This window comes from Hydra vulgaris, chromosome 10 (assembly GCF_038396675.1).
Source record: "Hydra vulgaris chromosome 10, alternate assembly HydraT2T_AEP".
Taxonomy (NCBI): Eukaryota; Metazoa; Cnidaria; class Hydrozoa; order Anthoathecata; family Hydridae; genus Hydra; species Hydra vulgaris.
The window spans coordinates 41,822,867-41,840,234 of NC_088929.1; the positions used below are offsets into that span (position 1 = coordinate 41,822,867).

At 29.2% G+C, this 17,368-nt stretch overlaps 1 protein-coding gene across 3 annotated transcripts in view; it reads left to right on the forward strand.

The window, feature by feature from the left end:
• The window catches only part of LOC136085973 (homeobox protein 2-like), a 101,540-nt gene extending 91,240 nt beyond the window's left edge, over positions 1-10,300 (forward strand). For 2 of the 3 annotated variants that reach the window (XM_065808051.1, XM_065808053.1), the window contains 2 exons: positions 4,195-4,383; positions 6,294-6,449. In XM_065808051.1, the coding sequence (XP_065664123.1) occupies positions 4,195-4,382 (188 nt within the window). In that variant the 3' untranslated portion in view covers position 4,383; positions 6,294-6,449. Of the gene's footprint in view, positions 1-4,194; positions 4,384-6,293; positions 6,450-10,051 lie in introns of those variants that run through there. The other variant, XM_065808052.1, reaches the window with a different exon arrangement.
• The last annotated feature ends 7,068 nt before the right edge of the window (positions 10,301-17,368 follow it).

The window sequence follows — 17,368 nt, forward strand, 5'->3', positions numbered from 1 at the left end:
CTAAAATTGCTAACTGGTCAAACACAATGTTGTTCAGTGATGAACCTAGTCAATAAATGGCAATTAAAAACATCTGTTGTTGCACTTGTCTATGATACAACATCTGCAAACAGTGGAGCATATAATGGAGCTGGAATTCTAATTGAGAAGCAGATTGATTGTTCTCTACTCCAACTTGAATGTAGACATCATATTCCGGAGTTCTTTATAAAAGCAACATCCAATGCTATTTGAGGTCAGAACAAATCACCAGAAGTTCAGTTGTTTGAAAGGTTCAAAGAAGAATTTAATAATCTTAAAAGAATATAAAAGAACTTAGAGTGTGGGACTGGCCTCATGATCAAAATAGTTTTTTATTTCAACAAGCACTTGATGTAAAAAAATGGGCAATGGATTGCTTGGAGAGAAAAAAAATTTCTTGTGAGGACTATCGCGAACTAGTAGAGCTTACTATTTTTTTTTTTCAATGGACGAAAAAGAGGTTTTCGCATTCGGTATGCTGGTTCTAATCATCGTGCAAGATGGATGTTAAAAGCCATTTATTATACAAAAATTTTCCTACTATCTTGTACTTTTGAACTTACTGATGTAGAATCAAGAAAGGTTGAGAGGATGGCTGAGTACATTTGTCTTTTTTATGCAAAGTACTTTCTTCAATCTGCTATTACTTCTGCTGCTCCAGCTAATGACCTGCATTTCTTTTATTTAAATCAATCAACCTTGAAAGTGCAAAGGAAACCATCAAGTCTTTTGAAAGATACCTTGGATATTTATCTGAGGAGGTAGTAGTCTTTTTCCTTGTTCGATGACTCTGTGAGTTATGCAGAAAAGACTATGATGGGTCAGAAACTTATAAACTTACCTAGACCTAAAGTATTTACTCCATATAAACCGAAGATTCCGATTATTATATGGCGTGACGAAAAAAAACCTTTTTTATTGACTTTTATTTGCAAAAAGTCATGGTTGCTTTTTCATTTGTTAAAATTAAACGGACCCCAAGAATGGCTAAATGTTCCATCAGAACATTGGAACAAAATCGAGGACTTTAACGCCGCAAAAAAAATTTGTATACAATCTTTCTTGTGTCAACGATATTGCAGAGCGAGGTATCAAGCTTATAGGAGACATCAAGGACAAATGTTTTGATCCAGTAGAGAGAACAACTTGCTCAAGTTGTGGAAAAGCATCCAAACAGCTTTAAAGGTGCATATTTCTCACAGAAATCATTTGAAAATAATTTTCAAAAAACAAACAAATAGAATTTCAGTGACATTATTAATTGTATTTTTATTAATATTTCAATAAATCTTTTGTGGGATATGTACAAATAGTGGTAAATTAATAAAATTTTGTATAATTGTTTTCTAATGGTTAATATTTAAATAGTGTAAACCCCACTAAGTAACTATAAAAATTAGTGGATAAAAAAGTTGTGCAACACTTGCACAATCGGTTATTCTAACTTCCAATGTTTTGTGGGGGATCTAAAAATTGTCCTAAATTCAAAATTTTTTGTTTTTAGGGTTTTTAGATCAAATTTTATTACTGGTAAAAACCATGATTAAGATTTCAAAAAAAAGTTTAAAATTGACCACCCTAGTAGCTGACGTTTGGCACTTAAGGCTGAACTTGTTTTGACATTTCGACAAGCTTGTTTTGACTTTTTGACATTTTGAGATAACACTCAAGGTAAACTTGAGTAAAGATCCTCCACCATCAATACCTAGTTTGATGAGAGGCAATGAAGTGATTGCTCTAACTTTGAGAATTGAGTTATAAAGATCCCCTAAACTCTTGCATTGAACAACCTTTGCCAAAATAATCAGTTTTTGTTGATGGCCTTGTAAGTGAGATTTTGGAAACTTTGAATAAACTTTCAACCTTTCAACCAGGTAAAACTTTCCCTAAATTTTGTTTCAACAATTTTTGATATTGTAGTCTTGTTTAATGTTACAGCCAGTTCTTGCATCTTTTTATTTTGAGACCAGTATCAATTTGAACTTGAACCATGTCCAAAGTAGTTAGAGAAGTTCTTGATATGCACTGGGCTCTGGAGGGACCTGGAGTAATAGTTAAAGCTTTACCAATTTTTCTGCTCAACCTAATTGTACCTTGCGGAGAGGATACCTTTTGAGTTATTAGAGAGGACGCAATTTTTTCAGCAGTTTTGGAATCAGTTGCTATCGTTTTCTTTAAGTTTTCAAACTTGGTGGCCTGTGAACAATCATGTGTTATTCCTCTTTTGACTACACTGAGATAGTTTGAGCATAGTTTATCAAAGCTACTTGATGGTTTTTCAAATCTTGATTGGTTGAAAAAGTGAGCTTTGTAAAATGTCCTTTTAGTTAACCAAACCTGGCAAATCTTAATGAGTTTTTCTTTTATATGGCATTTTAGTGGTTAAAAAACTGATCTTTGAAAAATAACTTCAGTACAAGCTTGTGTTGGTAAAAAATCTTTGAATCTTTAAAAAGCATAAAAAACACAAAAAGCTGCTATGTTTTAGCCGTTTTTTCAAAGGTGAGATTCCTATTTTAAGAGCTTTATCTTTGCACAAATAAAAGATATCTTGCTTCTATTTTCTTAGCCTGAAAGATACATGTTAAGGCTTTTATTAAATTTTGAAACTTACATAGTCGATAATAAGGTTAGAAAAAAGACGTAAAGCATCCGTTGTCTCTTTTTAAAGAGGCTTTTAATGCCATACCCTATACTTTAGGTCCTTGTACACAAACCACAAGTGTTAAAGAGCTGATTTTTGTCAGGTTATAGCCAACACGTATATGTAAAGAGTTTTTGATATTTTTTAAAAACTCCATAACCCAAAAGTGAAAAAAAAGACAAAGTAGATTTAAAACGGGGCTCCGAGTGCGATCAGTAGCGTAAAGTGCTTTAAAACTTTAAATGTGTTTTTCTCCTTGGGCTATAGAGATTTTAATTTTTACATCTGGTGATACCTGAGACCTTGCAGATTAATGCCCCACAGGTCTTTTTTTTGGTCCTCAAAGTTGAGGTTGGGACCGTTTTTGGATAGGTGTGATATATAATAAAATAAAAAAACATAAAAAAGAAGTTTAATTACTCTCAAGTTGAAAAATATTTTAAATTCTCTTTTGTTTTTCAAAAAAAAAAATTCACTAATAGATTCAATGGTTAAAAAACTATTGGCTCTAATTGTTCTAATCCTGTTTAAATAACTAAGTTATTATAAAGTTTTTTTTTTTTTATACAATTAATCATAATGAAGAATATTATAAACAATTATAATGCATTTACTTATTATCATATCTGATTGCTTTTTACAGTCATTAATTTTCTTCTCACAACTGCTGCACTTGCACATAAACTTATAGATGGAAATTTTTCTACAATAACCACAAGTTTTCGTTATTTTTCTATCAATCTATAAACTCATGTTATCGAGCAAGTTTATTATTTATTTGAAGTTTGTTTATAAAACATTTATCAACAATAAATCATAAATATATGACATAAATTTAGCTGTCCCCTCAATAAATGTGTCAGTTTGCTTATACAGAATAAGTGTAAATAAAGTAGCACATTCAATTGAAGCACAATAAATTGGTTAGTAAGTTACTTTTGTAGAGCATTAATGAAAACGTTACAACCAAAACATTGTACAACATAGTTTAACAATTGCAAAGGGACACAAGTAAGATGCAGAAATGAGGAAATTTTTAATAGGTAAAATACAGGAATCAAGTGCTGAAAATTTTTCCTAACAATATCGCTGCATTAACCAGAATCCTCTGTGATGTAGCAGCATTTCTCCTTTGCATGTTCTCCTTAAATCAGTTAGTGTGTATTGAAGCCCCAAAGCCTCTAACCTTTTCTCCACACATTGTTTCTGGACTTGTTGAAAATTTTACTAATGCCCATTTCAAAGCATTTTGCAGCATAATGCATAGATGCAGTTCATAAGCTCAAAGTTTAATCAACTAAATGCTAAATAAGCATCACAAAAAAGAGTTTCTAAGCTCCCTAATTGCTGTGTTTTGCAAAATCATGTATATATCACATAATCATTTATATCTCACATAATCATGTATATCTCACATAATTATGTATATCTCCAAAATAATAGGTAAGTTAATGAAATTTGTAAAGGATTACAAACATTTTTTTTTTATTTTTGATACTTACTAATAATTTTTTATTTGTAACTATTAGTTAAATACAATCCTACTGTTCGAGTTCCCTTTTCAAAAGATGAAGAAGTTTATATTAAAGAGGGAATAAAAAAATTTGGTATTGGCAATTGGTGTAAAATTAAACGATCATATCCATTTCATCCAAATAGAACAAATGTGTCTATTAAAGATAAATATCGAACCATGAAACGCCAAGGAATTTTATAATGTAAGTTTTCGTTAAAATTATTTATATCATTTTTTTATTTTTTTATTTTTAATCTTTTTTTTTCACTTAAGAACTCTTGGTGTTTTAATATTTAAGTCCTTGTTTTTTTTAATCAAAAACCTGTCAGTTATTACTGTTAAAAAATCAAAAGTTTATCTCAAATTTAATATTGATTGACATTATAGTAAGCTGTTATATTCAACATGACATATTATTTTTTGATTAAAAACCTTGCTAATGGCAAGAATAATAGAACGATAGTTAAAAAGTTCTTAACATGCGATTGTTAAAATAGTTTGAGTAGTATGATAGAGCTTTTGCTCTTTGCAAAAAAAATAGTACAAAAATGATTGGTAAGTAAGTTTAAAGGTTTTAAAACTTATAAAAAAAATTGACAACAGTCTGGGTCATAAACTGTAAATCAGTTTTTGCTCTTACTGCATATGCTAGAGTGATTAAAATGTCTAACGAGAGATTATCTTATTTTTTAGGGATATTAATATTAGATTATCCTGTTTTTTCGGGGATATTAATATTAGATCATTCTGTTTTTTCAGGGATAAAACAGGATAAAACATTTTATGGTAATAATTAGCATTAGTGTTGATTATTGTTTATAGAACCTTATACATTCTTAGGATTTCTCTTTTGATAAAAATATTAGAGAAATGGATTTGGAAGAGTTTGGAATCATCTAAAAAATTTAGCAATATCTAGCTACACCCATATAGTAAGTGACCAGAGCCGCGGCCCCGGCTAAAATGAGACTTTTCGCAAACCAACCTCCGGTCCCAGCAAAATTATAAGATTTAGCAAAAGGTTGATTGCCAGAGCTAAAAAAAAATTCATAATACTTTATATATTATAATTTTATACTTACATTTACTATTTATTAAACACTGGCATATATTTATATATTTTTAAACTCTTATTTACTTCCAATAAGGTTTCAAGCAACCGCTATTAAGTTATGAGTTACTTTAATAAAGGAAAGGGTTAAAAAGCTAGGAAATGTTTAACTGAAGAATTAAGAAGTTGAAGGTTGTATATAAAAAGAAAACATAAAAATGGGTAAAAGTTATAAGGACAGATTAGAAAAAAAATGTTTTATCTAACAACGTTTGTTTTAAGATGATTAAAGTGATTTAGGTATCAGCATGTAGAGAGGTAGCAGCTTCAAGATTAAATGGTAATGGTTGTAAGTAAACTTACAACATACAACTTGGTGAAGAGATGAATAGGGGAAAGGAGTGTCTACAGATACACTGTGTCTACTGTAAAACATCCACCTTCTACAATAGGATGGGGTTGCTTATCTGCATGATTCCGTGGTTGTCAACATTTTATGTCAAAGGGCAAATCCATTATTTCTCAAGTATGTGTTGAAATTTTAATTAAAAAAATCTGCTCCCTAGCATGACATCTGACAAAATAACAATGTTACAACAGGACAACGCACCCATAACAAAGCACCTAGTTAATGCAGAGCTTTTTCGAAAAGGGCACGATTTGCGTACTCAACTGGCCAAAAAACAGCTCTAATCTCAATCCGATCGTAAACCTATGGGTAATTCTCAAAAGAAAAGTCAGAAATAAAGTGCCTCAAAATATTGAAGATCTGCAAAAAAACTTGCTGAATTTTAGTTAAGGAATTATTACCAAACTCGTGTTTTTAACTAATCCCTAGTTTTGTAGTATAGCTTCTGTTTTGAAAAATAGTGGTTATCATTCAAAGTATCTTTTTTGAATAATTTACTTAACTGGGTTCTAGTGCTTCTTTTTTAGTCAGATGTGCAATACCGTGGTGCAATATTGACTTTATTTTCATGCAATGAAAGACACTAGAAATTAGAAGATGATTAAAGATAAGTAAGAAAAGTATTGTTTTTAATTAGGCATTTATTTTTTAGAACGGCACTTAAGACGAAGTTTGCAATGCGAACAAGAAGAACATCTTTATTTAAATTTGGTATCAACAAAGTTATGTTTTTGGAAATGCATGTATATGTATATATATAAAGTAATTTTTTAAATATACAAAGGGTAATAAATGGTTATAAACTGTATGTCGCATATAGTTCCTTTATAGGAATGTAAATGCGTTGCGCACAACCTATAAAAATTATGAAATCAATAACAAACTCTAAATGGTTATTGAAATTTGTTTTTTCTTATTTTATCACTATAATCAAAATTAACATCTAATAGTTTTTAGTAAATATATTTTGGGTTTAAATTTGAATTGTTATATTAATTTTTGAAGTCTTAAAAAATGAATAATTCTATAAAAAATTGATTATTTCAAATGAATATCAAAAAGTCTAAAATAAAACATTTTTTTCATCAGCTAAATATAAATTAGACATTTTAAAAAAAATATGGCTGATTATAAACAAAGCATCTGGTAGTGAAAAAACGAAAACTTTTACCGTACCGCAAAAAAATATTTTGTAATAAATGCATTACAAAAGAAACAGAAATCTATCACGAACTTGACAAATACTTCGTAAATGTTGGTCTGGATCTTGCTTCAAAAATAAAAAAACCAATAAAGAATTTAATACAAACCCCTGCCTTGTTTATTAACGAACAACTATCTTATCAAGAAGTCAACGAGGTAATGACTGAGCGAAAAAAAGTACCTTGGATATGACGACATTCCTAGTAATGTAGTAATCCGCGTTATTGAATGCATTAGAAAACCTTTATTTAATTTATTTACATCTCTAAAGCAAAGCTCTTTTCCTGTTTAGGGTAACATCGCCAATCACTTTTTTTAATTACCACATTTTTATTAGAATCGCCCATTGGAGAAAATACTAAAGTTTATATTCCATAGGGGATCTATAGACTGTTTATTGCCATAGTAAATGCTATGAGCCGACTTACCCCGTGACGGGGTAAGTTGGCTCATTGCATTTACTATGGCAAAAAATATACTTTTTTAAAATTATTTTAATTTTTAACAATATTGATAAAATTTATTCTTACAAAAAAATTTTTTTAGGTTTTTTTTTCACAGATAAAAAGTTGACAAATTTTTTGGCTGTTATACGTACTAATATTTGGTACCAACTAAAAGTAATTTTTAGCTTAAATTTGTTGCCAAAATTAATAGTAAAAATATGTCTAATAATTTTGCAGATATTAGTAAATTAACAATCATTTTTATAGTTTGCGCCAACTTATCCTGTGGTGAGGTAAGTTTTTTTTTTTTGAGGGCCCGGGAAGGCCCCAAGAAACTTTTTTGTAAATGAATGCAAATTTTATGATACCCAAATTCATACTTTGAAACTACACTTTAATATTTTCAAAAAAATGTTCTGTTAGGGCTACTGAGCTCAGAGTTTTACCGAATATTACCTTCTTAATCATTTATTGGCCATTGATCAGTAAAGGGGAAACATCGAACAAATTAATAGAGCATTATAAATTTATTTTTTATACCTTGCGGACAAAAAAAATGAGCTTAAGTTTTATTTTCAAAATAATAAATGAATAATAAAATTAATAACAAAAATAAATAATAAATGAATAATAAAATTGTTCAATAGAAAATAAAATAAAAATAAAGAGTTAAGTATAATTTTTAAAATAATCTATTGATCAATATCCGGTCACGTGTCCTTGGACTTCTATGCGTTTTTGAACACGATGGTTTATACTGTCAATTAATGACTTCAAATAATCCAAGGAAAGTTCCAAACTTCGTTCCAAACTTCTTGAATTGCAACCTCTAAATCATATACATTTTTTTTTTTTTTCTACTGCTTTTTTCATCAACTCCCACACATTTTCAATGGGATTTAGATCCAGTGAACCAGCGGGCCAAGAAGAAACTTCTCATTTGTGTTCTGTAAACCACTCAGAAACGGATTTTGCTATGTAGCACGTCGCCCTATCCTGTTCAAATTAAAAATCCTTGGGAAAAGATTTTTTAGAGTTGGCTCAGCTTCAGAAAGTATGAAAGAAAATTTGAAAGTGGTGCAAGAAAAAGACGGCAGAGGAGAGTGTTGGCTGAAGAAGTATGTACCTACTCAAAGAAAACATATCATTTTAAAAAAATACAGTTCAATTGGAACTAGCAAACCAATCTCAAAATGCTAGTGGTAACATTAAAAATAAAGTTGTTTGACTTGTACTAATCGCAGAAGACCCAATTTTGTAACAACAATCAGCAAGAAATTTAAATATTGTAAACCAAGAACAAGATGAACCCAAAATCTCACTTCAGGAAAATGCAAGTGCAAACTCTTTTCTAAAAATTAATTGCTTTAAAATTCAAAATGATATTGTTTAAGATTCTAATCATCATGCCTTTCCATATTGTTTAGTAATTAAAACTCTTGCAAATGAAGAAACATATAAAAAAGAATGGTTGTGCTGGAGTATTGAAAAAAAAAATTTGCATTGCACACCTTTTTCTTTTGAACAAATATGCTGCAAATGTATCAATTTTCTCTGGTTCTGGTTTATTAATTCTAAAAGTTACAAATTTATGTGGTCTATCTGAAGACTTGAATTGGCTTCGCGCGAATTTGCATCGCATTTTACGATGCAAAGTTCCCCAAAGCTCTGAAAGGACATAAATAAAAACTTTTTATTGGTTCTCACAAGACACTCTGTTAAATTTTTTTCAAAATTGAATGAGATTTAAGGAGGCCACCTCGAGTCTGAAACTTGCAATGAGACCCTAAATAGAAGAAAAAAATTTTTTAATGTATTTCATGTTGGGTCTCAAAAGAAGCGAAATGTTATAAAAATTACAAAAATAAATTTCATTTTTTGTTAAAAATACCTTATAAAAAATTTTTGACAAAAACCATGAAAAAAAATTTATATATATATATATAGGAGAAAAAATTTAATCAGATTTGTTTAAAAATAAAAAGTATTTTATTTGGAACCTGACAAAACAATAGTTTAATTTATGTTTTTTTTAAAACTTTTAAAACTCACGTATTTTACGGAGCTGTCCTTAAGTACATTGAGTACAGCGTGGTACCGAAAATTGATCAAAAAGCAAGTGACCAGGAATTCCAAGGTTTTAATGAGAAAGATTTATCGATAAATAGGAATCGATCGCGAATCGGTTTGGTTTATGGCCAAAAAAGAACTCAACCTTCATCCCTACAACCTTAAGCAAATACAGCTTCTCAACGATGACAAAAAACAACAAACAAGTTCAACTAGAAAGATGTCGCAAGTTGCTTAATTGGATCGCAACTTCACACTGAAAGTGTATCTTGTTCTCCGATGAGAAGCTCTTTTGTGTTAAGCAAAGAAGCTACTGCCAAAACAATTGGATTCAAGTAAAGGCACCACTAAGTACCTTCTTCATTGTTCAATACTGATAAAATCCCAAATCACTTATGGTTAAGGCTAGAACTTGTGCAACAGGCTAATCCCTTATTTTCATCAATTCTGGGTTTAAAACAAACAAAGTTGTGTACAGAAAAGATATTCTTGTAGATATAGTGATTCCCTGGGCTCAACAACATTTTGGAAACAACTTACGGACTTTTCAGCAGGGTTTTGCACTGTCTCATCGTGCAAAATCAACGCAGAACTGATGTAAAGCCATTTTCCTGATTTCATCTTAGCTTAAGAATGGCCACCATATTCTTGTAATCTCAACCATAAGATTATATAGTTTGATCAACTTTAGATGCGAGTGCTTGTGCAAAATCATACAAAAGTTTGGAGGTTTTCAAACAGTTATTGACCAGGAAATGGAATCGAATCATCCCAGCAAAGCCATTGCGGATATTTTTGGCAAACATTTGAGGCTTTGTATCAAAAACAAAAGGTGGCCACTTCGAACAAAATTGACTTTTTTTATAATTTTGAATATGTTCATTGACAAATACACTGTTAATTTTGTTATAACGTCTTTATTTACAAAAATTGGTCAAATTACTCTACTTAGTTATTTTTTGTCACCCTTGTAGTAATTATTTAGAAAATAAAACTAAAAAAAATGACTTTATATCAAGATAAATTTGCATATAATGAATTAAATCACATTTAACTCATTATATGCTAAGTACAAATAATAAACCTAAAACAAAAAATCAAAAGAAAACAAAAAAAAAACTTACTGCTAAGAAACATTTTCCTTTTTTGATATCTTGGTAAATTTATATATATTTTTTATTTGAGCTAACTTCTTTTTAGCACAATTTTCCTTTTTTTTCGCGTTTTTTGAGTTAATCATTATTTGTTTAATTTGTGGATAAGTGAAAAACATCTGAAAGTTTGGTGTTGCAAACATCTAATAATTGCATTCGAAAAATCACTTGCAACCTGAACTCTATAATGCATTAATGAACTATCAAAAGAAACTTTTTAACTAATGTTAATTTAATAAACTTCTTATTTAAGACTGTATTAGTTCCGAAATCCTCAGTATTGTCAAAAAAATCAACTGACTCATTTCTTATTACAGGTTGGGTTCTTGCTTAGTTGTGCTCTGATAGATCAGACAATAATAGAAGATTCTTTATTAATGGCATCTCACATACATTTTGAACTAGTGCAATATCTAAATTTATACTATACAGGATATTTGAGATGTATTCATTTGGATTAGCATCTTGATTGAAAAAATAAATTCCAAAAGCACGAAATCCTGATTATATATTTAAACACATTTCCACGCATTTGAAACTAAACCGCAAAGGTTAGAATGTGTTAGCCATTCATCATTATTTAACAGGTATAAGAGTATGGACTTTTAAGTAGCTCAAAAACAGTTCTGTCACAAGGCTGCAACCAGTTCCTTGTGTGAGCTAGAAGTTCTACAATTTCAATTTAGTTTAAAATAGCTAGATCAATTATTTCAAATAATTTGTGACAGTCATGTCCATCTAGAATAAAAACCTGTGATCTTGCAGAACTAATATTTTGAAGAAATGTTTTTTCATGTAATTTTTTTCTGTATCAAAAATATGGTTTGATACAGAAAAAGTATTGCTTTTCATTTCACTATCAAATGAGGTGGTAAGACTTGAACGGCTTTATTTATGCTAAGTATAATAGTAATGGTCTCTTTGTTAATACTTGTTAGACTGAATGTATTTTGAGTCTTTCCTTGCAACAACTCGTTTTGGTTTATGCTCTAGTTGTATCCCTGTTTTATCTATATTCCTAATATATTCTGGTTTATTGAATAAGTTCTTATTTTGCATTATTCCTTGAAACTTTATGAAACATTTTTGCCCTGTCCATACATGTATGTTGGACAGAAGCTGTCCATACATGTATGTTGGACAGAAGCTGTCCATAATTGTATATTGGGCAGAAGCTGTAACGGCAAATTAACTATTACTATAATTTAGATGTAACTGGCAAGTTAAAAATGGGACAAAGGTAAAAAAATTTTACTCCCTCATTTTTTAATGTTTTCAAAAAGCTAAAAAAACTTGATCTAAACTTCTTGCCTGCCAGTTCTCTGCATAAATCTTGCCTTTCAAAATTCTCTAGAAATTTTCAATTGGGCGCAATTCTGGGACATTTGGGGGATTGTATTTTTTTTAGACAAAATTCACCTTTTTGGTCTCCAGGTAAGAAACGACGGTTTTCGCGTAATGCGTTAATACTAGGTCAGGCCATAATATATAGGCATTATCTAAATGGTGCTCTACATTGAACGGATTTAATCTCTTTTAAATACCGTGCCGTGAAATGAAATGCTAAGCCAGACAAGCGGTTTATTATCGTATTTGGCTGTATGTTGGTTCATACACACTTGCAGGAGTTACTTAAACATTGCTGGTGTAGAAAATGCTGTTGCTGTTGATGTGCGAGTACGATTCATCGTCTAAAATGCAACACTTTTTTCGCAACTTTTCCCACAGCCTACGGAATCTTGGTCTAATCCTTACCTTCTGGTCCTCAGTTTGCTTCGGGTTCCTAATTTTCTTTTTTGTACTGCTTTTGAGCGTCTTGGAGATGTACTACATTGTCGAGCTGCTTAGTGGGCTTTCATTGAGCTGACATGATATTTCAATCTTTCAATAAAGGTCCCTTTAAAAAAAAAATTCTAAAATGCTACCCAGAAATTTTTTCGGAAGAAATGTATTTTGAATATTGTAGTTGCAAAAAATGAGAAAATATGTTTAAAAATAACTTGATATTTTTTGTTCTTGACAAATCTGGTAGTATATTTATTACATTTTCAAAAGGTTTAATTTTACAACAAAATTCTGGAATAAATTTTAAATATAGAAAATTTATAGAAAATTTATATTAAAGAACAAAAAATATGCATAATAAACCAATAAAAATGCTTACAAAGTGTCTCGGTAAGTAACCAATCGTTATAATAAAAAAAATTGCCATTTTAATTAAATAGAGTAAAAGTACCTCAAACCGGATAGTACGCAAAAGCGGACAAGTATCGTGAAAACTAAATATCTACACTAAAAAGAAAGATATTTGCAAATTTTAAAAAAGTTTTTAATTTTTAGTGCGTGGAAAATTATAAAATTTCAAAAAAAAAATTATTGAAATGATTGCTTTAATAAGATATTTAAGTTCAAATAAAATCTAACGCTAAAAATCAAGATCTCATATTTAATATCAACTGACTGCAGTGATTATGAATAAAGCGTTTCACATGTCTTCAATTTTTTTTTTTTTCTTTCTTATAGAGCATTACAAGTTGTTATGGATTTCCATTTTAGATTAGTTGCCAGTAGAATCCCGAAAGTCTCTGCCCTTGGACCTTTTGTATTCATTGACGTCCTATTTAGTTAGCCCTGTTTAGTTATCACTGACGTCCTATTTAGTTAGCGATCCGTTAAAATTAACAAATAAAAAAAACTAACCACCAATACTAAATCTTGACTCGTTAAAAAGCTTCTTAATTCTTTTTACGACGAAGTAGGTTTTGGTGTTTGCTTCCGCACAACCTCAAAAGGGATAGACTCATTCAAATAATATCAATAAAAGACAAATTTGCTCTCGGTCAACTGAAAAAATATTTTCCACTAAGTTAAAGTCTGGAGGAAACTCTACACGTTACTAATTAGACCTCATTTCAAATGAACCAAAATTGTAATGGGTTTTTTTTCTAAACATAATGTTATCAAACTCAAAAAGTCTAAAATTGCGCCACCAAAGCAGCTCTACCTCCCAGAACAGTTTTTTTATTACTTTTTTAATTAATTAATTTATTTCGTCAGTAAAATAAAAAATACAATACCAGGTTATATATATATATATATATATATATATATATATATATATATATATATATATATATATATATATATATATATATATATATATATATATATATATATATATATATATATATATATATATTTTTTTATTATTTATTTATTTTGCCGTTGATAAATATTACAAAAAAGAAATTACAATAAAAGAAAAATCCTGGCCGGAGCAAGAAGAAGACAGGTTGTCTTATCACCGAGCCCCGTCACACAAAAATTTACATGCACAATAAATGATAAAAGACAAAAAGACAGTATAAATGCAAAAACAAAAACAAATCAAATACTTCAGCAATAAAATAATTTGTTGCTAACAATCTTCCAGCAGAATAATTTTAAAAATAAAAAAGTAAAAACGACAGAAATCATGAAAGTTATAAAAACACAAAAAAAAATGCGTTGTTTAATTAAAAAAAAAAAAAAAGCAATATATGTAAACATAAGTATTTGGGCTGATTATTTAATATCATCAAAAATATGAACGAAAAAAACAATTTTATTTTCGTTATCTTTTATACTAATGGTTAGAAACCATTTTAATAAAAGCTAAAGAAAGTGATAAAGATTTAATTTATTTTCAAGCGATTCAGTCCAAACCTTTAAATTGTTTTCAAAAAAAGTATTTGAAATCTAATATATCGAATTCCATGTTCAGTAAATACCGTTTTGAATCATCCTTAAAACTTTGCAAAGTGCAGTTTAAAACGAAGTTTTGTTTTTTTCTAAAGATTGGAAGAAATTTTTTCCAAACTAAAGGTCCCCGATATTGAATTTGGTACGAACTTAATTTAAGAAGGTTTATGGGAACCACAAAGTTATTCACTGAAAATTTGGTTTGATATTTATGGGAGATTTCATTAAAGTAGGATTGAAATGTTACTGGAGAAAATCCAAGTTTTGCTTTAAACATAAATAACATTACTTGATGAATATTAAGCTTATAAATATTTAAAGCTCCAAGCTGACGTAAGAGAGGTTCGCATTGTGTTTTTCTATTTGCCCCAAATACTATCCTGCAAGCATGTTTTTGTTTACTATAAATTTTTTTGAGTTTAGTGTGATTAGTGCTACCCCAGGAAATGTTACAGTATAAAAGATAACTGTGTATAAACGAAAAATATAAATTTTTTAAAGACTCGTTATTAAGAAAAGGTTTTGTTCGGTATAACATGGCAATATTTTTTGAGATCTTACCTTTAATATATTTAATATGAAATTTCCATGACAATCTTTCATCTAAGAGCACTCCCAGAAAGTTTGTAGTCAATTCCCTTTTAATTATTTTATTATTGATTAAAAGATTGAGTAGTTTAAGAGGAATATTCTCGGCTTTACTAGGTTTATGGAATAGGATAAATTTTGTTTTCTCTACATTTAATGATAGTCGGTTACTTATAAACCACTCGTTGATCTTATCTAATTCTTCGTTAAATATTTTAAAAAGAACAGTAATATCTTTGTGAGAATAAAACAAATTAGTGTCATCTGCAAATAAGATAGTATTTAATACTTTTGATGATAAATATAAGTCATTTATATAAAGTAAGAACAATAATGGTCCCAAAATAGAACCTTGGGGTACTCCACAAGTTATTAAGTTGTTTTTTGAGTCTTTTGTTTCTTTAAGTACAAATTGCTTTCTGTTAGTTAAGTATGATTTAAACCAAAGTAAACTTTGATTTTTAACACCATAGTTTTCTAATTTTTTCAAAAGAATTTCATGATTTACTGTGTCGAAAGCTTTGGATAAATCAATAGAAACCCCTATTGTATAGCAATCACTATTAAATCCATTTGATATATGCTTAACCAATTCAATTATTGCATGGTTAGTAGAATGATTTTTTTTAAAACCGTATTGATTTTTATATAAAATCTTATTTTCAGATAGATATTTATAAAGTCTGTTGTACATAATGCGTTCAATTAGTTTAGAAAAGCAGGGTAAGACTGAGATTGGTCTGTAGTTTGAAATATTGGTCTCATCGCCAGATTTGAAAATAGGTGTTATTTTTGCAATTTTTAGTTTATCTGGAATATGACCTGATTTAAGGGAGAGATTAAAAATATGGAATAATGAAGGTTCGATAATATCAAAAACAGATTTAATTACATTAACATTAATTTGATCTATACCTGCACTTTTATTTTTTTTCAGACTATTAAAAGCAGTATGTAGTTCACTTTTGGTTAAAATCGGTTCTTCCATAATTAAATCAGTTGTTGCAAGATATGAATCAAATTTTTTTTGACCAACTGGAATTTTTTTTTGACCAACTGGAATTTATAAATAAAATATTCATGACTGGAGCTAAAAGAAAACAATATTTGCTTTATCACAATTTTTTATTAAAGTTATTTATATTTTTTAAGTTTAAAAGTTTAATTAGGGATTGTCCACAAACAACGTCACGCAATCTTTGATCGTTATAGGCCCCTTTCCCTCTTCTCGTCACAACATCGGAATTCTTAAGTAACAAGTTCCGTATGAGTCGTCATAAAACCGACGTAATTTATGGACAACTTCTTAGACGGTTTGACCGCGCAAAACTTAACGGCATAATCATTCATAAAATATTTTATGAATAATTATGCCGTTTATGCCGCTCCAAACCTCATATATTCTTCATCATTACTTCTTTTGTTTTCAAAAAATTGTTTGGACTGCGACTGAGTGAAAGAATTAATTATATTAAGAAAAACTATCAATAATAATGTTTTCCTATTACACAGGTCAAAAAAAAATTTTCATCAGCGATAATTTTTCGTTGCCTGGATCCATTTTTTTGACGCTGATTTCAAAACTGCAATCAGTTTTTTTCTAGCGCGTACAGTGGCGTAGTTACATATTTAGCGCTTTAAGCAATTAAAATTGGTCCACTATGAAGTGAAAAGCTCAAAAAGTGGCCATAAGTGGAATATTTTTAATACACCATTTTCATTAATTTTTTTTACAACTTATTAGAAAAAATATCAAATGATAAGAAAAATATATATTTTGGTTCTCTCATTCTACTATCCTAGTCAGAGAAGCATTTTTTCCTACCTAGTAGAAGGTAAAAAAAGTTCGCTAAAATTTTTATACTTTTCTAATTTTTATTTTTTTACTCATTTAAATGATTTTTATATTTTTTTTATTATAAAGTTTTATTTAGGTCAAAAAAATGTATCCAAAAAAATGTATTTTTTTATCTTTTTCAAAAGTAAAAAGCTTAAAATATTGAATATAGCTTTTGCCAAATGAGTAATTAAAATATTAGATGAAAATATAAATTTTTCGATAAATATCGTTTTTGAAAATAATATATCTCAAAAGTTCCGCAGAGTTCCACCTTGAAATGACTTTTTTCATCCTAGGGGATGTTATCATGGATAACTAAAATAAAAATCAGCTGCCTCAAATTGCCCGAAATGGATTTATGGGCATAAGTATGAAAAATAAAAATCTGTGTAAAATATTTTTCCCTCCACAATGAGGGGGTGGAAACTGAACGTGGTCATTACTTCTGAACGCCAAAAGATTTTTTTATGAAATTTAAATTCTATTCATAAAATTAAATTTTATTTTAAGTTTTGAAAACAATTATGTTTAAAATACTGTCCCCTCTCAAAGGGTTGGAGGTGGCCGTTATTTGGGTTTTTCATGTTCCCAAGCTCCAATAATCGTAATATTTTGTAACACATCCTCATTTAACAATAGTATTAAAATAAAAAATTTGGGAGTTCGCATCATGCCTGGAAAAGTG